Raw genomic sequence first — 19,108 nt, 5'->3', positions numbered from 1 at the left:
ATGGCCTAGCCAGTCTCCAGACCTGAACCCAATAGAAAATCTTTGGAAGGAGCTGAAAGTCCGTATTGCCCAGCGACAGCCCTGAAACCTGAAGGATCTAGAGAAGGTCTGTATGGAGGAGTGGGCCAAAATATGGGTTTCTGTACCAAATATTAAGTTCTGCTTTTCTGATGTATCAACTTTCTGATGTATCAAATACTTATGGCATGCAATAAAATGCTAATTAATTAATTAAAAATAATACAATGTGATTTTCAGACCTCTACATGCTTTGTAAGTGGGAAAACATGCAAAATCTGCAGTGTATCAAATACTTGTTCTCCCCACTGTACATGCATGTCATTTTATATGCCAACACCTTATGGACAGGAACACTGCATGGCATTCACATAATTAATATGTATTGGGACATCTTAGTTTCAGACTTGGAATGAATTAAAACACATACAGTAATCTACGTAGATAGGCCAGGCATAGTAGATGGCTACACATAAGAAAGCTCGCTGAGTCAATACTGATGTATTATGCTGGTATCTTTCTTTATTTTAACGTACGGCAGTATTTTGTTTATTAGTCATCACAGTACTGGATATAACACTTTTGGGTTATCATGGTGACATTTAAAGAGACTGAATAAAACCAAACTGACTTTGTTGCTTAAAGATGAGCAATAATTTGAGAGGGTGCCAACGTGAGCTAAAATTGTCCTAAACCTGCATGTTTCTGCTCTCACAGTGGTTAACACAATTTTGGCAAATTGAGACATAAAGGGGACGAGAGCTGGCTCATTTCACTCCTGATGTGAGACAATTAGGCTGACAATTAGGTGACGATTTTCTTCAACAGGAAACGCAATGATAATGGTGATGATGTTCTTTCAGAGGAAACGCGGTGATAATGGAGTTGTGATTAAACAGCTTTACCACTTTTACAGGTGAAAATATCAGCATTAACAACAGAGCCAACTCAGATAATTTGCTGTGACATTTTCAAATATTCTGTATCCTTGTTTTCTTTCATCAATATGTGCATATATGACTAACACCTCTGAGTAAAATAAAGTTTTTGGCATTTCAATTGTGTTCATTCTGAAAGTGTTTTGAAAAGCTACAGGACAAAAAACAGCAAACATTTTTAAGAGTTGTTGAAAATTAATTTTGACTTATAGTCACTAATTAAAGGGAGAAAACTAAACGGTGTGTAAATGAAAAAATTATTATAATTAGAACAATTAATAGTGCAATAACAGTAATATAATAGGGCTAAAATAATATTAATCTTACCTCCACAAGCAGGAAAGAGTAGAATTTCCGCTTGTCTCTTGGCACCCATCTTTCTGCGTTGTCAGGCATGTTTCCTTACACCAATGTGTGGCATTAACTGTAAAATATTATACAAAGACACAGTACTTAAGAGTAAAATAAAATAAAAGTATATATATGGTTTGTGGACAACCTCTCCAATCAACCACTAGAGGGAGCCTGTATCCAGTCTTTGACATTATCTCTCCCACAGGGTGGAAACCTGAATGTTGACCACTTCTTAAAACCTGGGGCAAAATTCAGAAGAAACACTCAAAGAAAAAGGGCAGTGGTGCAAGAAAACTGCCTAGACAAACTCAGAGCCGAGAGTAAACTCATTACATATACATTTATCTCAGCTTGTAATTACTACAATATGGCAATAAACCAATATAATGCATACTAATCAACACTCTCATCAAAAACTGTAAATTAAAAACACTATGCATTCAGTCACTTGTAGAAAAATATTGAAAGGTCTCATTTTAACACAACTCCCCAGTTTACATAAGGTCTAGATCATTGCAATAACACAACTTAACATATTTTTAAACAACTGAAATAGTTTTATGAAATTCCTTCAACAACTGAAATAACATGAGGTATACTAGATTTATTAAAGGGGCAGTCAACCAAATTGTTCAATCCTGTATGAAATATGTTATTTCAGTACATAGATAGTTAGAACAATTACCCAAAATGGATTATCATAAATGTGCATTGCAAATTTAAAAATACAGTACAAATTTCTAATTCTGGGATTTTGTAGGCAGGATAAATAAAAACACATATACATTGATTGGTTTTTAAAGTAGCAAGGAGCTGGGTGTTGGGTGTATTGCACATGTAATCTCAAACTAACTTGTACTAATCTCAGGTCAAATTCAGTATATTTCTTTGTCTTTTTGCATAGCTGACTAACTAGTAGGCCTAACGTGCACTGAACTTGCGAAGTGCTAGCTAGCTAAAGTTAGTGTTATTGCCAGGTAGACAAGCAGGTAATGTTAGCTTGCATTGGCAACACATAACTACCTATGCAATCTCACACTACATTGAAAAAAAGTTTGCTATTACTGCTCTAAACTGGGGCAAAAGCTCCTCAAGTTGTGCCAAGTTTTACACTGCACATGGATTCACTGCTGTTGGTAACGTCGGTGGTGACATGTTTTGTCACTTGCCATGTTTAATTGTTTTTGACAACGATGTGTTATGCATACTAATGAGGATAAAGTGCCCGTCCATGGCTTTGGCTGAAATATCCGAAGAGACAATAAAGCCACAAAAAAAAATACTGGCTATTGGCAGTTATTAGCGGGTGATTAAGAAGATACTTACATTGCATGTCATGTGAACACTACAAAGATCTGATGTTGAGTTGAAAGGCATTTTAAGTCATTAAAATAAAACGTTGATTATTTAAACTACATGAGCCTAGGGTTTATAAACTTAGGCATATAATTAAATTAAACCTCATGTGAAAGCTGCAAGAGATGCAATATAGACTACTGACACATTTAAGTCATACATTGTTAGGCCTATGGGTTGATCTGATCCAATGATCATACAGAAATCACAGAGATCAAAAACGCCATTTCAAGAGCTCCAGTGCAACTCCATTTCTATGGGGCAAGGAACCACTGATATTTTGACTGTCGATGATCAAGACACATGCCAATAACTCTTAACTGGTTAGGACAGGCCATGAGGTGCCCTAAATATCTGTAACTAAAAAAAGAGTAAAGTAACATATTTCTATTCTCAGCAGTAAGACACACTTTCAACATGAGATAGACTTCATGAATTCAGCGCTAAAGAGCCATTCCAGACGTTCACCGTACTATACTATTCTAAATGTCAACATATAATGTTTGTTTCACAAAACAGAACAAAAATGTGTCTGTTAATGGGCTATTGTACATCCCTATTACATTCATTACCACACGGAGGCATCAGTTAGATAAGGAAATACTATTAGACATATCCAATACAGCAACATATCTTCATGATAGTGACACATATCTCGGTGAATAACCCAGTGTTCAAATTCTCATGGGAGAATTGGGGGGGGGGGGGGGGGGTTGACTGAGAGAGAGAACAAGAAGAAATGTATTCCTTTGGTTTTCTAGGTCAAGGAAAAATAGTCTACTACACAACCTGAAAAAATTACATAAAGAACCTTCATGAGTAATGGTAAAATGGAAATACCAAACGCAATAAAATTATACACACCATTTTAACCAACTGATAATAGAGTCCAGTTGCCAGTTAAAAAAAGGTGAACAAAGGTGAACTGGGGCACTTTCTAATTTTTTAGCCTTGGGCATTACATTACTGTGCAATATGCATTCAATACAGCCAAGATGATGCTCTGCATGTGAACCACGAAGACATAGCACATTTAAAGGCAGCGACCTGATTTTAATTCCACTAATAGGAGCAGATGAGGAAAAATACACTGCAGTCTTTAACAGCATGAAACAAAGAAGGAAATGACTGTGATTCTGTCTATTCTGGGACCCTTCCATAACTATGTTATTCTTCTCAACTGCCTCCTCATGGTTTAAACATTCTGCTGCTTTCTGTATGGGGTGGGCCAAAACAGTTCAGAGCAAGGACCTTTATAGAGGAGAGTGTTTTTACTTGTCTTTTATTTCAGAAGACAAGCTAAGTACCACAGTCCAGAACAGCATTAATATGTGAGCAGACTACTTTGTTTTGCATAGTACTGTCTATTGCAGACATTTGTGGTGATGTATCTATTGTATGGAATACAGCGGTTTCAAACACTATGTACTACTGTATGTTGCAAAGGTCAAATAAGACAAAATCAACTTGTTTATAGACAAAACCGTTGTACCTCTGTTGGACCAGTCATGCAGCCAATTGATGTATATTCCATTACATTTGATTCCATTTCATCACTGACGTTTTTTTTAAATGTGATTTTAAGACACAGACATTTGTCCTCGATAGCATAATCAGCACCATTTGCTAAATACATATAATGTGTGCACGGTAAAACACTGCAGATGAAAAAAATATATAAGAGTTTATAGACAATTATTAAAATATTTCTATAGACTGTAATATAACTTCATATACTAGGGTCTAGTAAGACTACGTGAAAGCGATTACAGTAAAGTGGACTGGGAGTTTAGAAACTAGTGTGGACTTGAGGAATTTAGCTTCAGCATAGAAAACCAACAGCACAATGAGTACCTGAAACTTTAACAAGACGATAAACACATTGTAAATGCTACACTCAGTGAGTTAAAATACAAAAATGCAATACTTTGAAACTCTAGCAATATGGACTTTTGTAACAGCTAACTTATTCGAACGCTTTCCTAGCTAACAAACCATAGCCATCATCCGTGGTGCATTGCTGTATTTTCGAATTCTCTGCACGAACCAAAGCGTATAGCATAATGCAGAGCCGTCACAAACAGCTGGGCTACTAGACAAATGGGTCCCTCTTTTCAGTGCCTGACCGGATAACGGGAAAAAGTCCTACCTTGAACTGCTGAAGGAGTTTTAGCGACTCAACAGCTTCGTAAATAAACAACCAGACATGATCCGTTTGTACCTCTATGGACGTTTGCCTCTTGGGTTTAGACCTACATGTAGTTTTATACGAAACTCCAAGTGAAAACAATTAATTGTATCAATACTTTGACTGTCTTCACTTTAATGTTGTCATTGTCAATTACCTTGGTGCATGCAGCTGAAGCGCCAGTGCGCAGGCGCGTCTCAGGTCACTCGGCTAGCTGATAAATGTTCAGTAAAACAGGGCTAGTATGCACCACTGTTGCAATGGTTCCACCCCCAACACACTAACTATTTCTCATAGAGGTGTCCAATTCGGGACCACAGGTTTGCCGTCAGCAGGATTGGTGTCCTTTTACTAGTCTCAGATACTGCCCTATGCACTATGGTCGCTGTCCTCTGTGTCATGTGGTTCTGAACCTTGAATTCCGAATCCGTCGCTGTTCCCTTGAATGGTGCTGAAGTAGAAGACTTAATGTAGCCTATTCTAGCAACTTATAAAACATGATTATGTATATCTTTAGATAGTTGCAAATATAAAAAAGTAAACAGAAGATGTACAATAGTTCAGAAAATAGGTTGAGTTAAAATTGTGATTGGTCTCTCTTTGTTCCATGAACCCACAAGGTTAAATCTGATTAAAATAACCAACTACTCTAATTATTCCGCTCAGTTTCAGTCTAAACATACCATACATATTCTACGGACTATACCGTTTTTGCACTCCGAATTACTCCAAAATTATGGATTGCTGTTGATATTTGTTACCCAGTGAAATACTTAACACTAAACAGAAACGAAATCTACAGGAACTGTGTAACTTGAGAGCAAAGAAAAAGCCTGTCAGTTCATGTTTATGAATGCATGCGTTTCTCGGCGCGCCTGCGTATTTCTCTCGCGCGCCACAGTGTAAAACTGGATACCACTGTGTGATGTCATATTCCCAGACTGCCAAGGACTTTACACGTTGGCAGCTCGTTCGGTCAAGTATGTAAGTCTTTATCGACAGATGAAAAGTATGTGTTTTCACCAGAAAAATAGCTGAAATCATCTGTGTATTTTGATTCTAGTGTCATGTGAGGCGCATGCTGGCTGTGGAAACCGGGACGGTTTATTCACCGTATACTTCGGAATGCAGCGAACTGCAGTCGTGCGCTTATGATATTTCACGCAGAGGTGACGGAAGTAGCTTACATTCGAGCATCTTACAAGAGGATATCACTGTTATTTCATCCTTTTTTTGAGAACCGGTGGACCAATCATGTCTTCAAGAGAAAGACAAAAAGGAAATATGACAAAAGACAGCGTCAGCTTGCTACCCTGCTTTTATTTCGTTGAGGTAGGTTTGTTCTCTCTTTTCGAAGACTTGGACTGAGACTGACTGACACACGGTCCTAATTTGAAATAGGCTAAAATAATCACTGAAAGTCTATTTCACCGTATTCTGAGTATATTTCTATAAACCATTACCATCCAATGTGTAGTTTATGCAGTGAAACATGCTATACATATTCTCTGGATGCAAACACCACAGGATTGACGATCAGTTTTAGACACCGAGAAAAGAAATACATACAAAATAATGCACCTACCTTACATTTTTACGTGTTTGTGTGCTTGTGCTCTCGCATGAGATATAGGTAGGAGTCAGCTCAGTTCTATGAAGCGTGGCTGCAGTGGCACATTAATGCACAGTATATCCATGACGAGATAACAGTCTTCCATTGCAGTTCAGCAAGTTGAGCTGACATGCATCCATACAGTTCCTGTGATCTCTCTGGATGTTTAATCTACATAACCCACATCACCACGTCATTACAAAATTAGTCATATCTGACACAGGTTGGCCTATAAACTCTTAAAAGGGATTTACTCTAATGAGGAGAATCCCGTGTCTTCAGTTTGAAAGAACCTTGCATCGTGAGGTAAAATTGCATTTTATTGCCTTGCAGAGTTTATCTTGCCTGTGGCTTTTGTCTCTAGTGAAACCAATTTGAGCCCACAATGTAGTTTCAGATAAAACAGGGGAAAACATAATGTTCAAAGGATGGAACAAAAACATACAGCATGGCAAATCTGATGGTTAGGATATAGTACTGTTGGTTACTATTCATAACCCTCTATAGGCTAAGTTATGTAAGGCAGCTTATCAGTCTACACTGTTCTGTAAATCTGTCATATGTTGGACCACAACCAATCTTCTCTAACCGGAACACCAGATTACTTCTCCACTTTCGTCTAGCGGGGAACTGAAGCATATGTAGGGCAATGGGGCAGGAGCATCACCCGCTACAGTGCAGAATAGAGTCATTGTGGTTTGCACTGGAGTATGCATAGCTCTTGGAATAAATAGTGCATAAGCATTGAAGTGGGAGTACTTAGGCTATGTTGCTATGCCTGCCTGAGTATTGTACAAAAAGCCTAAGTGTCTGCTTGTTCATTCTCTTATTCTTTCTTTCTTCCCCTTGTTTTGTTAATTGAGCTTTTGTTAAAGCGCACATGGAAAAAACATCCCAGTGCTCCAGACATTTAAACAACTGAATATAGCGAAATCACATGGCTATACTAAAACACCCATTTGACCTGAAAGCAGTGATGGGACAGAACACTATTGAAAGTAAAAGTGCAATTCAAGAACATTTTGAGGTTTTCAAAGAAATGTATTGCCAGTTCAATTGCCACTACAATAAAATGTCTCAGTACAATTGATGTTGTCTTTGTGCTATTTTCTAATGAATGCTGGGTTTAAATGATTTGAACATCATTGCATTCTGTTTTTGTTTACATTTTTTGTGAATGGGGTTGAAATGTTACAAAGCAAATAAAGAACACCAGGGTATTGAAATGGGGAGAGACACGGAATTGACACTTTCCAGTGTTTTGGGCCCTGGAGGGCGTTTATTAACGGTGATTTGGAAGATATGAATTGACAGCCTCTGCACTCTTTTGATTATTTCCTCCATACGGTTCCTGTGTTGCAGGGACATGGCAGAACAGCAGCAAGCTGCCTGGCATCACATTCTCTCTCAGACATTCCTCTCTCCAGAGTTCAGTTTTAAAATTTGATATGTTTTCTTTGTACAACCCCATTACATTTTATTGTTTTTTTGAAAAATATATGCCCACTTTGAATTTGATGCTAGCAACAGATTTCAAACATTTGGGACAGAGGCAACAAAAGACTGAAAAAGTTGGGTGATGCTAAAGAACTAAACCTGGTGGAATGTCACACAACTTATTATGTCAGTTGGCATCAGGTCAGTAACGACATTGGGTATTAAAATATCATTCTAGAGAGGATGGGTCTGTCAGAAGTGAGGATGGGGAGGGGTTCACCATTCTGTGAAAGACTGTGCGGGCAAATGCAACAATTTAAGAATAATGTTTCTCAGTGTAAAATTGCAAAGAGTTTGGGGATCTCATCATCTACGGTACATAATATAATTAAAATATTCAGAGAATCCGAAGAAATCTCTGTACGCAAGGGACAAGGCCGAAAACAAATATTAGATGGTGAAGCTCATTTAAGATGGTCTGTGGCGAAGTGGAAAACTGTCCTGTCATCTGCAGAATCACAATTTTAAATTATTTGGGGGATTAATGGATGCTGCATCCTCTGGGCTAGAGGAAAAGGACCATCTGGCTTCTTATCGGTGCAAAGTTCAAAAGCCACCATCTATGATGATATGGGGGTGCATTAGTGTACATGGGTGGCATGGGTGACTTGCACATCTGTGAAGGCACCATTAATGCTGAACAATGTGTACAGGCTTGGAGCAACATATGCTGCAGTCCAGATCATGTCTTTTTCAGGGAAGGCAAGACAATGCCAAACCGCATTCTGCTTGTCTTACAACAGCATGGCTCCATAGTAAAAGTCTGGGTGCTAAACTGGCCTGCCCGCAGTCCAGACCTGTCACCCATTGAAAACAGTTGATGCAATATGAAACAAAAAATATGACAAAGGAAACCCTGAACTGTTAAACAGCTGAAATCCTTTATCAAGCAAGAATGGGAATACATTTAACTTTCAAAACTACAACAATTGGTCTCCTCAGTTCCCAAATGCTTACAAAGTATTGTTAAAAGAAGAGGTGATGCAACACAACTTTTTTGAAATGTGTTGCATTCTTCAAATTCAAAATTGGCATGTTATTGTTTTGACTGTTTTGATATGTTGTTTTTGTACTATTTCCAGTTAAATATAGGGTTTGAATGATTTGCACATCATTACATTCTGTTTATATTTACATTTTACGCAGCATCCCAACTCTTTTGGAAACAGGGTTGTATTTACTCCTACATCTGGCCTAAAAATATCTAAAGCCATGCCCCATTTCCATTTGCAGAGAATAAACAAACCTAGTATGTGGGGATGGTGTAGTGCTTAGCAGGTGCAAAGAGTTTGCGTAGACAGGTATGTGCAGTAATGGATTGGATGTACTGTATATGTTAAGTGGTATTTTATGTTTATGGAATCTAACATTTGTTTCCTCCCGGCTGATGGTAATGTGTGTTTACTAGGGGTGAAATGATCCAGAAAACTCACAGTTCGGTACGATACGGTACAGTGGTTTCATGGTTCGATAAGGTTTCGATACATCGAAAAATAAAATTCCTGAGAAATATGTAATTTGTATTTACCTTATCCATTTATTATATATAATAAATAGTAAATATGGGTAGGTTGAATTCCCCGGAGCATATGAAAACAAGGGACCACGGAAAACAGCAGTGCCTGCCATGTAACATGCAAAACATTTTTTTATTTAAATCGGAACTTCAACAAGAGTGCATAGTCCAGCAGTATATATCAAAATGAAGTCACATAGCAGTATATATCAAAATGAAGTCACACAGCAGTATATATCAAAATGAAGTCACACAGCAGTATATATCAAAATGAAGTCACACAGCAGTATATATCAAAATGAAGTCACACAGCAGTATATATCAAAATGAAGTCACACAGCAGTATATATCAAAATGAAGTCACAAAGCAGAATATATCAAAATGAAGTCACACAGCAGTGCCACAAAATAGGAGCACTTGACACACGTTACTTCCAAAGAAGGAAATAATTCAAATCATTTAATTCAAATCATTTGTACCTGAGAACATTTATTTTCTATTTTCCATGTATTAAAATAAATAAATGAGTGGTCATGTTACTTGTATTGCCACTCAATACATTTTGCAGAAGTTTTAGCCACCACTCGTCAATTTATCCACCATGGCTATCGCTATTATAGTTTACAAGGAAACTGAAATGTTCCCAGATGGCAGACCTAAATAATACCGGGGTGTCTTCTGGTTTTGCTGTTACCACGGTCTCTCAGCTCCATTCTTCCTGGAGTGAAATAACTAATGAACGGAGCTGCATACAGCCACGAGATGAAACAACTTTCTTTGTTTAAAGACAACTAATCTTACCATGTGGATGTTTTCCCCACATTAATTTATATGCCATTGGTTTATGCAAGAATATATATATATATATTTTTACAATACAATATATATTTTCCTAGCTATGATAAGGATTAATGTATTGTTCAGTTTGCAGAACGTACCAAACCATACAACGTGGACCCTGTACCAAACAGTTCAGTACGAATACACGTACCGTTTCACCCCTAGTGTTCACTGTGTACAACAAGACGCCCAAGCTTTGTTAAGTGACTCGTAACAGCCTTATGACTGTCTTGGGATATATGCCCTACATTTATACAGTCAGAACCTCAGCAGTCCTCCATCATCGTCAGCAGGGTACCTCCGTTGTCTAGTGAGATAGCACCTTTAGTCAATACTGCTACATGCTATAAATAGCCCCTCCAAGCCAACCAACCAGGCCACTTTCCATTTGTAGCCATCCATTATTTAAACTTCAACTCTCACTTCCCCTGCCTTTCATTTCTGTAATCACTGGATCTGGGTTCAAGCAGAGCGAGATTAGAGGTAACTGCTGTCTAGGCTTCTGAAAGCAGGCAAGTAGGGAAATGTTTGCGTGTGTGTTACTTTAACATTTATGTTTGTCAGTGTGCATGCACCTGGTGTTATAATAAATGCTGCAATGCTAAGTCTGAATCAGTATGTTTTTAGAAGACTAATACACATGTATAGCTCACATGTGAGTGTTTTCTAGGGATTCTCCCCCAGGCCCCTGTTAAAGATCTACTAGTTTTCAGGTTTAGATTGAACCTGTGAAACAGTACAGGCAGTTGGTAAGGGATATTATGGGCCCTGGTCTAAAGTAATGTCCATGGAATGTGGTGCCTCATGGGACACACCTTAGCCCAGTAGATGAAACAGTCTAGATCAAAGAGTCTCTTTTGGAGAGCGAGAGAGAGAGACGTGCCACAGTACTGCTGACCCATATTCATTTACTTGAATGTGTGTGCATGTTTACTTAGTGTAGGAAACAGAGAAGCAAATGTTTTTACTACTTCAATGACATTCTCACAAACGTGATACAGTTCCTTTACTGATACTCAGGTTTTCCAAACAAAAGGGTTCGATGTGATGGCTTTCAGTTACTTCTTAAATGTACGGTAATGGTTTAACAAGCTCAGCCATAAACATTTGAAGATTACGGAATGAATAAAATGCAAGCTGGACAGTTTGGGATTTCTGGACCACATTTCCGGTGTGATATCGGGACATAGAAAGATGAGTAATGGTACAGCTAACATGCACTGTACAGTCTCAAGGTTGTGGAGACCCGTTACTGTCATCCCAAGCCTCTGCAATATGTCTGTATTCAGAAACTCAGCGGGAGTCACTTTAGCACTATCAAAAAGACGTCCTCCCATTCTGTTAACAGAGGGATGGGGGACTCTGTATCACATGCTACTTCTAATGCTAGCTAGCTAGTAGCCATTTACCAGTTGAATGTGCAATGTCTGCACATCTACTATTTCTGAGCTACTGACTTTGCATTCAATCATTCAATTACACGTACTACAAATGGCATTTTCACCAGATTGAACGTCTTTCCTTTTTTTCATGATATTCTTTTTGTGACTAAGGCCTTGTTCTATTGCAGCTACTCCGAGTGAATTTGGGACAGTCACGATACCGTGTACTGTAAAAACACTACTCAAAAAAATGAAGGGAACACATAATCATCACAGTATAACACCAAGTCAATTAAACTTCAGGGATATCAATCTGTCCAGTTGTCAATCTATCAGTGTCACCTGTTTTGGTACAAATGAAATGACAACAGGTGCACTGGAGAGGCAACAGCAAGACAACCCCAAAAAAGGAAATCGTTTTGCAGGTGGTGGCCACAGACAGTTGCTCTCTCCTTATCCTTCTTGACTGATTGTTCTCTAGTTTTGCATTTTGCTAGTGTCCTGGTCACTATTGGTAGCATTAGTTGGTACTTGCAGCCCATTCAGGTTCCACAGGTAGTACAGCTCCTCCAGGATGGCACATCCATACGTGATGTCGCTAGAAGATTTGCTGTGTCTCCCAGTACAGTTGCAAGAGCATGGAGGAGATACCATGAGACGGGCCATTACACAAGGAGAGCTGGACAGTGCAAGACCGGTATCTGCACCTTTGTGCAAGGAGGAACAGGAGGAGCAGTGCCGGCCAGAGTATGGCCAGAGTGTGTAAGCAGTTCCTGGATGACGAAGGCCTTGATGCCATTGATTGGCCCTCATGTTCCCCAGACCTGAATCCAATTGAGAAACTCTGGGACGTTATGTATCAGTGCATCTGACGCCACCAAGTAGCGCTACAGACTGTCCAGGAGCTGATGCCCTGATCCAGGTCGGAAGGTGATCCCCCAGGACACCATCCGCCATCTCATCAGGAGCATGCCCAGATACTGTCGGGAGTGAATACAGGCACATGGGGGAAGAATCAGTCAGGAAAGGTAAGGAGAGAGCAATTGTCTGTGGCCACCACCTGCAAAACCATTTTTTGGGAGTTGTCTTGCTGTTGCATCTCCAGTGCACCTGTTTTCACTTTCATTTGCACCCTGCAGTTTAATTGTCTTGGTGTTATACTGCAATGATTACGTTCCCTTAATTGTTTTGAGCAGTGTATATCTAGGTCGTGGTACGTCTACAGCACATAGATTAAAAGTCTTATTTTTGATATTGACAGAACTGCATTACTTAAGCATGATAAAAGGACATCTGACTTCAGTCATTATTCTCACACTTAGTGATAGGAAATGTAGTGCACTGCAGTGCTACCAACAAGGTGCAGCTTGATTCAAACCCAACTTGACAGCTGTGCTCTATTTGCAAAGCAAAACTTAAGCTTGCAAGGTTAGGATGGATATTAAGAGTCTAATATCAATCCATCTCCGTCCTAAAATATCTATACACTATTAGATCCTAATTGGATGTTACCATCTTTAGTTTCAGGCTTCAACAGATGACCTTTTTTTTTCTTAGAAAAGGTTCTCCTATCGGGGTGGAAACCAGTTTCCTTTCTGCTATGTAATATCTTGTATAAAGCTCTTAGATAATTACTTGGCTGAAATGAACTGTGACAATTCTATGTGATCAGTGCAATGATGTGTCCTATTATCAAGACGAGTATGCCACATTATTGAAGAGAAAGCTCTTTTAAAACTAGACCCCTTCATGTCTCACTGTCTAAGAATTATATTTAATATATGCTGTTGTAAATACACTGTAATTCCTTATTTTCATGAATGAAGGTCGTGGGTATCATTAATATACCGCATGTATTATTTCAAATTACACAATAGTAGGCTGTTTGTTTGCCTCGTGTTCATGTGAAACAGTGATCATTCTTGGAAAACATTAGATTTTGAGAGTTACTTGGCAATGGTGTTTTGGAATCCTCTGGATATGCTATTTGAGGTACTATACAACATCCTAGTATGTTACCTACCTACACAAAGATTTGAAAAGGTCGCTTTTTGTGCCGGGGGAAAATAATGACGAGTGCTCTTCACTCAAAGTCTGTGTCAGAGTTATTTATATGTGACATTTTTTTTAAGTAATATGCCTTTCTATCTGCATGTTGGACTGCTGACAATTTTGCTCCAGCAGTTCCCAAATCGAACCATCCAATAAGAGTTTATTTTAGAGTAGTCTAACCTATGTTATTTCTATGCTTTTGAGTTGTTGTCGAAGCAATCAATGCTTAACCCCCAAATGGTCATCTCCAGCGGATCTGAGTAAAGAGTTATTTGAACGCAACGTTAATCCTGACATATCATGTTTTGTTGTTTTGCCTCCGTACATCCATGTGTGCGTGTCTGTTTGTTTGTTAACCTTACCTCGTCGTGGGAAGCTCCCTATCCTGGTGTCGTCGGTGGTGAGTCTGTACTTCCTGGAACTGACAGACTTGTTCAAGCCGGCCCGCTTGGGGTACAGCTGCCATGACCGCAGTCTCAGCCTGCCCTACATAGAGCCCAACCAGGAGGTTATTCCCTTGCTAATGCTGCTCAGCCTGGTCCTCGCTGGGCCCACCGTCACGGTCAGTACTGACACAAACACACGACCACGTGCATGCCAATGTGAGCACGCACACGCACGCACATGCGCTAGCGGACGGGCACACACGTGCAGAAGGGCAAAACTGCATGCACCCACGCGAACCCACGCTGAAGCAGATACACAGAGAGAAAGAGACAGAAAGAGGGAGAGAGGCATGACCCACGGAGGCAAAGAGAGACAGACAGGGCGAGGGAGAGAGACATGACACACAGCGACGCGGCGTAAGAGGAACGGAAAGATATGACACACGGACACAGAGAGAGAGAGAGAGAGAGAGAGAGTGAGAGAGAGAGAGAGCGACACAACTGTTGTTACATTGTAAAATGCTTTGGCGATATTGTTCAGTTGTAACTTTCACGCCAATAAATCCCATTTGAATTGAATTGAGAGACAGATACAGTGAAACAACAGAGGCACAGAGAGGAACAGTGAGAGATATAAGTCACACATAGAGAGACAGAGACGGCGAGAGACATCACAGCGAGGGAGACCGAGAGAGTGAAACATGACACAGGGACACAGAGAGAGGGAGAGAGACATCACAGAGAGAGAGGGAGAGGGAGTGAAACACGCCACAGAGACAGAGGGAGGTAGAGAAACATGAGACAGAGAGAGAGACAGAGTGAGACCAGACACACAGAGACGCAGAGAGAGACAGAGGAGGAGAGGGACAAGTCAGAGACACAGAGAGAGAGAGGGAGAGACATGACACAAAGATACCCACTCGTACAGTCACACATAACAAGGGCATTATCTATGTCATCCTGACTTGGTACATGTAGAATTTCATAGAAGGCATGTTCTTAGGCCAACTTGGTTGTTCTTCCAAAACAAATAGGCAGGCCATGTTTTCTAGAAATGGGATCATGTCCAGAACCGGATTAAGGAATCATAAGCTTTGCGGGCTTTGTTGTTTTAAGATAAAAGGCAGCCATTGATAATGTACCCATGAGTCATTTCCCTTCATTACTGATTCAAACTAACAAATGCAATTGTTTTGCAATGATCAAAAGATGGATAGTTTAGACATTTGATTTGGAGTTTTAGGCCTCCTGTAAGTATGTTCTTGTTTCAATTGGCCTCTTCTGCAATGTTCTACGGACACAAATGTTCTCTCAGTATCTGACCATCTTGCTACTTTTGTGCTTTTATCAGTGTTTGAACCCTTGCATTGAAACAGGACATATCTACTATCAAATGGCTGCTCTAACGCTGGTGTGCAAATGACTAGACCTTTAAAGGCAGTTTTGTAAGAAGAGAAATTAAATGCAGACATTCTGTAATAAATGATGAGCTCACAAAGCAAGCGAAAATCACAGACAAAAACCCCTTTACGTTTTCTGTCTAAAACTACTTACACTGGTTGCATTACAAACAATTATGCAAATCATTTAACGCAACTTCTCACTGATACCACAAATAAAACAAATGCCTGATACAGGTAGATTCTTCCTCTTCACAATACCCCATATATTTCCTAGAGGGTTAAGTGTGACATCACTATGAAAAAAGTTTTTAGCCACAACATATGGAAAGCTGTAACAGCAATGATGCTGGCAGTCAACCGCAGGGGTATTTAACAGTCAAATCAGTCCCAAACCCTTTTTGCCGGACCGCGTAAGCGTAGCCAGCCTAGAAGAGCGAATGTCTCAACTGACGGACCCTTGTTAACATGCTTTTCGGGTCAGGATAGACAAAAACCTAGCTAGCTACAACATTCAGTAGCTACATTATAATAAGCCTAAAATAAAACTGTTTACGGTTATACAGTATGACGACTATTTCTGGTGGATTTTCAAAGTAAGCATTCATGAATGCTTTTGGGGGTAATATTGGCTTTATCAAAACCCCTCGGTCAGTAAAAGACTAGGGGTTTCCACGAGTCTTTCGTATATTCACTTGACGAGAAAGTCAGTTATCATCACCTGTATTTTGTTGTATCAATGTCATTCACGAATTAAAGAAAAAAATAATTGTGCCATGAAATAAAATATTTCTGGCAGGGAAAATCTTCAGTCTCACTAGCAATTGCTCAATTCTTATGACTATTTAATGTAGTAAGTTAGTTGATACTAGTAAGACTATTTCTGGCTAATAAGCTGTTAAAACGGCCAGTGGCAAAAGCCATACAGTTCATAGATGCTATTTGTGGTGGAGGTAAACTTATTAGAAATGTTAGTCAGGTTAACACAATGCTTAATGGTGTCTAGCAAAGGGGCAAATGTGTAGCACTGTGGTGTAGTGGATAAAGATGCAGCTTCTCATGTGGGGGACCCGGGTTTGGCTCCAGTGAGGGAAACAACTTAAATCACTTTTAATTGTAGGCTGACTGAACTAGGCTTGCCCTGGTTCCTTTTCTGGTTCAGAGGTATGCCCTTCTATGGATACTACACGAGATAGGTACAATCCTTTATTTGGCTTGCATGTTGCATGCTGGCCAAATCATGATTCTCCAGTACAGAACACAAACGATAATACAAAATAAAACATAAAAAATATATACGCTGTTCCGGTTTAAATAGCTCTGCGTGACATCATTCTTTCGGAATTTGCCGGTATCAGGCATTTGCACATGGCCTATGAACTATACAGGTGCTGGTCATAAAATTTTAATATCATCAAAAAGTTGATTTATTTCAGTAATTCCATTCAAAAAGTAAAACTTGTATATTATATTCATTCATTACACACAGACTGATATATTTCACATTTTTATTTCTTTTAATTATGATGATTATTACTGACAACTAATGAAAATCCGAAATTCAGTATAGCCAAAAATTTGAATATTACTTAAGACCAACACAAAAAAAATATTTTTAGAAATGTTGGCCAACTGAAAAGTATGAACATGAAAAGTATGAGCATGTACAGCACTCAATACTAAGTTGGGGCTCCTTTTGCCTGAATTACTGCAGCAATGCAGCGTGGCATGGAGTCGATCAGTCTGTGGCACTGCTCAGGTGTTATGAGAGCCCAGGTTGCTCTGATAGTGGCCTTCAGCTCTTCTGCATTGTTGGGTCTGGCATATCGCATCTTCCTCTTCACAATACCCCATAGATTTTCTATAATGTTAAGGTCAGGCGAGTTTGCTGGCCAATTAAGAACAGGAATACCATGGTCCTTAAACCAGGTACTGGTAGCTTTGGCACTGTGTGCAGGTGCCAAGTCCTGTTGGAAAATGAAATCTGCATCTCCATAAAGTTGGTCAGCAGCAGGAAGCATGAAGTGCTCTAAAACTTCCTGGTAGACAGCTGCGTTGACCTTGGACCTCAGAAAACACAGTGGACCAACACCAGCAGATGACATGGCACCCCAAACCATCACTGACTGTGGAAACTTTACACTAGACTTCAAGCAACGTGGATTCTGTGCCTCTCCTCTCTTCCTCCAGACACTGGGACCTTGGTTTCCAAAGGAAATGCAAAATGTACTTTCATTAGGAATGCGACAGCTGAAACCCATGTCTTGCATACGTCTGTGCGAGGTGGTTCTTGAAGCACTGACTCCAGCTGCAGTCCACTCTTTGTGAATCTCCCCCACGTTTTTGAATGGGTTTTGTTTCACAATTCTCTCCATGGTGCGGTTATCCCTATTGCTTGTACACTTTTTTCTACCACATTTTTTCCTTCCCTTCCCCTCTCTATTAATGTGCTTGTACACAGAGCTCTGTGAACAGCCAGCCTCTTTAGCTATGACCTTTTGTGTCTTGCCCTCCTTGTGCAAGGTGTCAATGGTCGTCTTTTGGACAGCTGTCAAGTCAGCAGTCTTCCCCATGATTGTGTTGCCTACAGAACTAGACTGAGAGACCATTTAAAGGCCTTTGCAGGTGTTTTGGGTTAATTAGCTGATTAGAGTGTGGCACCAGCTGTCTTCAATATTGAACCTTTTCACAATATTCTAATTTTCTGAGATCCAAAATTTGGGTTTTTCATTAGTTGTCAGTTATAATCATCAAAATTAAAAGAAATAAACACGTGAAATATATCAGTCTGTGTGGAATGAATGTATAAATTATACAAATTTCACTTTTTGAATGGAATTACTGAAATAAATCAACTTTTTGATGATATTCAAATCTTATGACCAGCACCTGTATACTCCCTGACACCTCGACAGACTTGAGCCTGAAAGCTTCAGCCCTTGTAAAGCTTCTTCAATAATCCAGCTCCAAACGTGCCAGAAGATCATTGTGTAACGTAGGGCCTCTTAGGAGGAAGAAAGCATTAGTCACTACATTGGACTACCTTGTGTTCTCCTGAGATTGACCAGTGACCTGTCTGAGAAAGTTCCCGCAATTCAATAATAATAATTAAAAGGTATTCACTGGTGTAGAATCTTCAAAAATCTGTCATCTTTTCTGAAACAGTAATCCGTGGAATTCTACTGAGTAGTGGTATGATACTTTCACCGAGATCTCCTAGCAACGCTCAGTTCTGTGTAGCAATCAGACCTTGGGTTTCTAGTCAAGACTCTTTCTTTCTGGTGCGCACACAGACTACTGTCAGACAGTATTTGACTGCCAGCCACCCCAAATACACAGCTCACCAAATATCAGTTGTAGCTAGCTGTCCCCTCTGCTCTGAAACTATATCCATAGGTCCCCGGATGTACTCCCTGAATTAACTTATGATTTGGTCTCATCTTATTTTGTGGTTAAGTCATGTGTTATGACTGAGTGGCTGTTGCAGGCTTTTGCTGTTTCCAGGCAGGCAGGTTGCTCATGCAGATATGCGCTGATTCGTTCACACTTGATTTCCTTTGAGTTCTGG

At 39.6% G+C, this 19,108-nt stretch overlaps 2 protein-coding genes across 7 annotated transcripts in view; one reads left to right on the top strand and one right to left on the bottom strand.

Annotated features, from left to right (window-relative positions):
* The window catches only part of plppr5b (phospholipid phosphatase related 5b), a 96,624-nt gene extending 82,446 nt beyond the window's left edge, over positions 1–14,178 (bottom strand). For 2 of the 4 annotated variants that reach the window (XM_034289386.1, XM_034289389.1), the window contains exons 1-2: positions 4,816–4,925; positions 1,284–1,380 (exon numbers count right to left, since the gene is read on the bottom strand). In XM_034289386.1, the coding sequence (XP_034145277.1) occupies positions 1,284–1,352 (69 nt within the window). In that variant the 5' untranslated portion in view covers positions 1,353–1,380; positions 4,816–4,925. Of the gene's footprint in view, positions 1–1,283; positions 1,381–4,815; positions 4,926–5,011; positions 5,416–14,116 lie in introns of those variants that run through there. The other 2 variants (XM_034289388.1, XM_034289387.1) reach the window with 2 other exon arrangements.
* The window catches only part of LOC105022582 (phospholipid phosphatase-related protein type 4), a 28,501-nt gene continuing 15,162 nt past the window's right edge, over positions 5,770–19,108 (top strand). Inside the window, exons 1-3 of one of the 3 annotated variants that reach the window (XM_020041618.2) lie at positions 5,803–5,838; positions 5,918–6,186; positions 14,131–14,316. In XM_020041618.2, the coding sequence (XP_019897177.1) occupies positions 6,109–6,186; positions 14,131–14,316 (264 nt within the window). In that variant the 5' untranslated portion in view covers positions 5,803–5,838; positions 5,918–6,108. Of the gene's footprint in view, positions 6,187–14,130; positions 14,317–19,108 lie in introns of all 3 variants that reach the window. The other 2 variants (XM_010891127.3, XM_010891129.3) reach the window with 2 other exon arrangements.

Source organism: Esox lucius, chromosome 21, assembly GCF_011004845.1.
Source record: "Esox lucius isolate fEsoLuc1 chromosome 21, fEsoLuc1.pri, whole genome shotgun sequence".
Lineage (NCBI taxonomy): Eukaryota > Metazoa > Chordata > Actinopteri > Esociformes > Esocidae > Esox > Esox lucius.
This window is presented reverse-complemented; position numbering and strand designations above follow the sequence as displayed.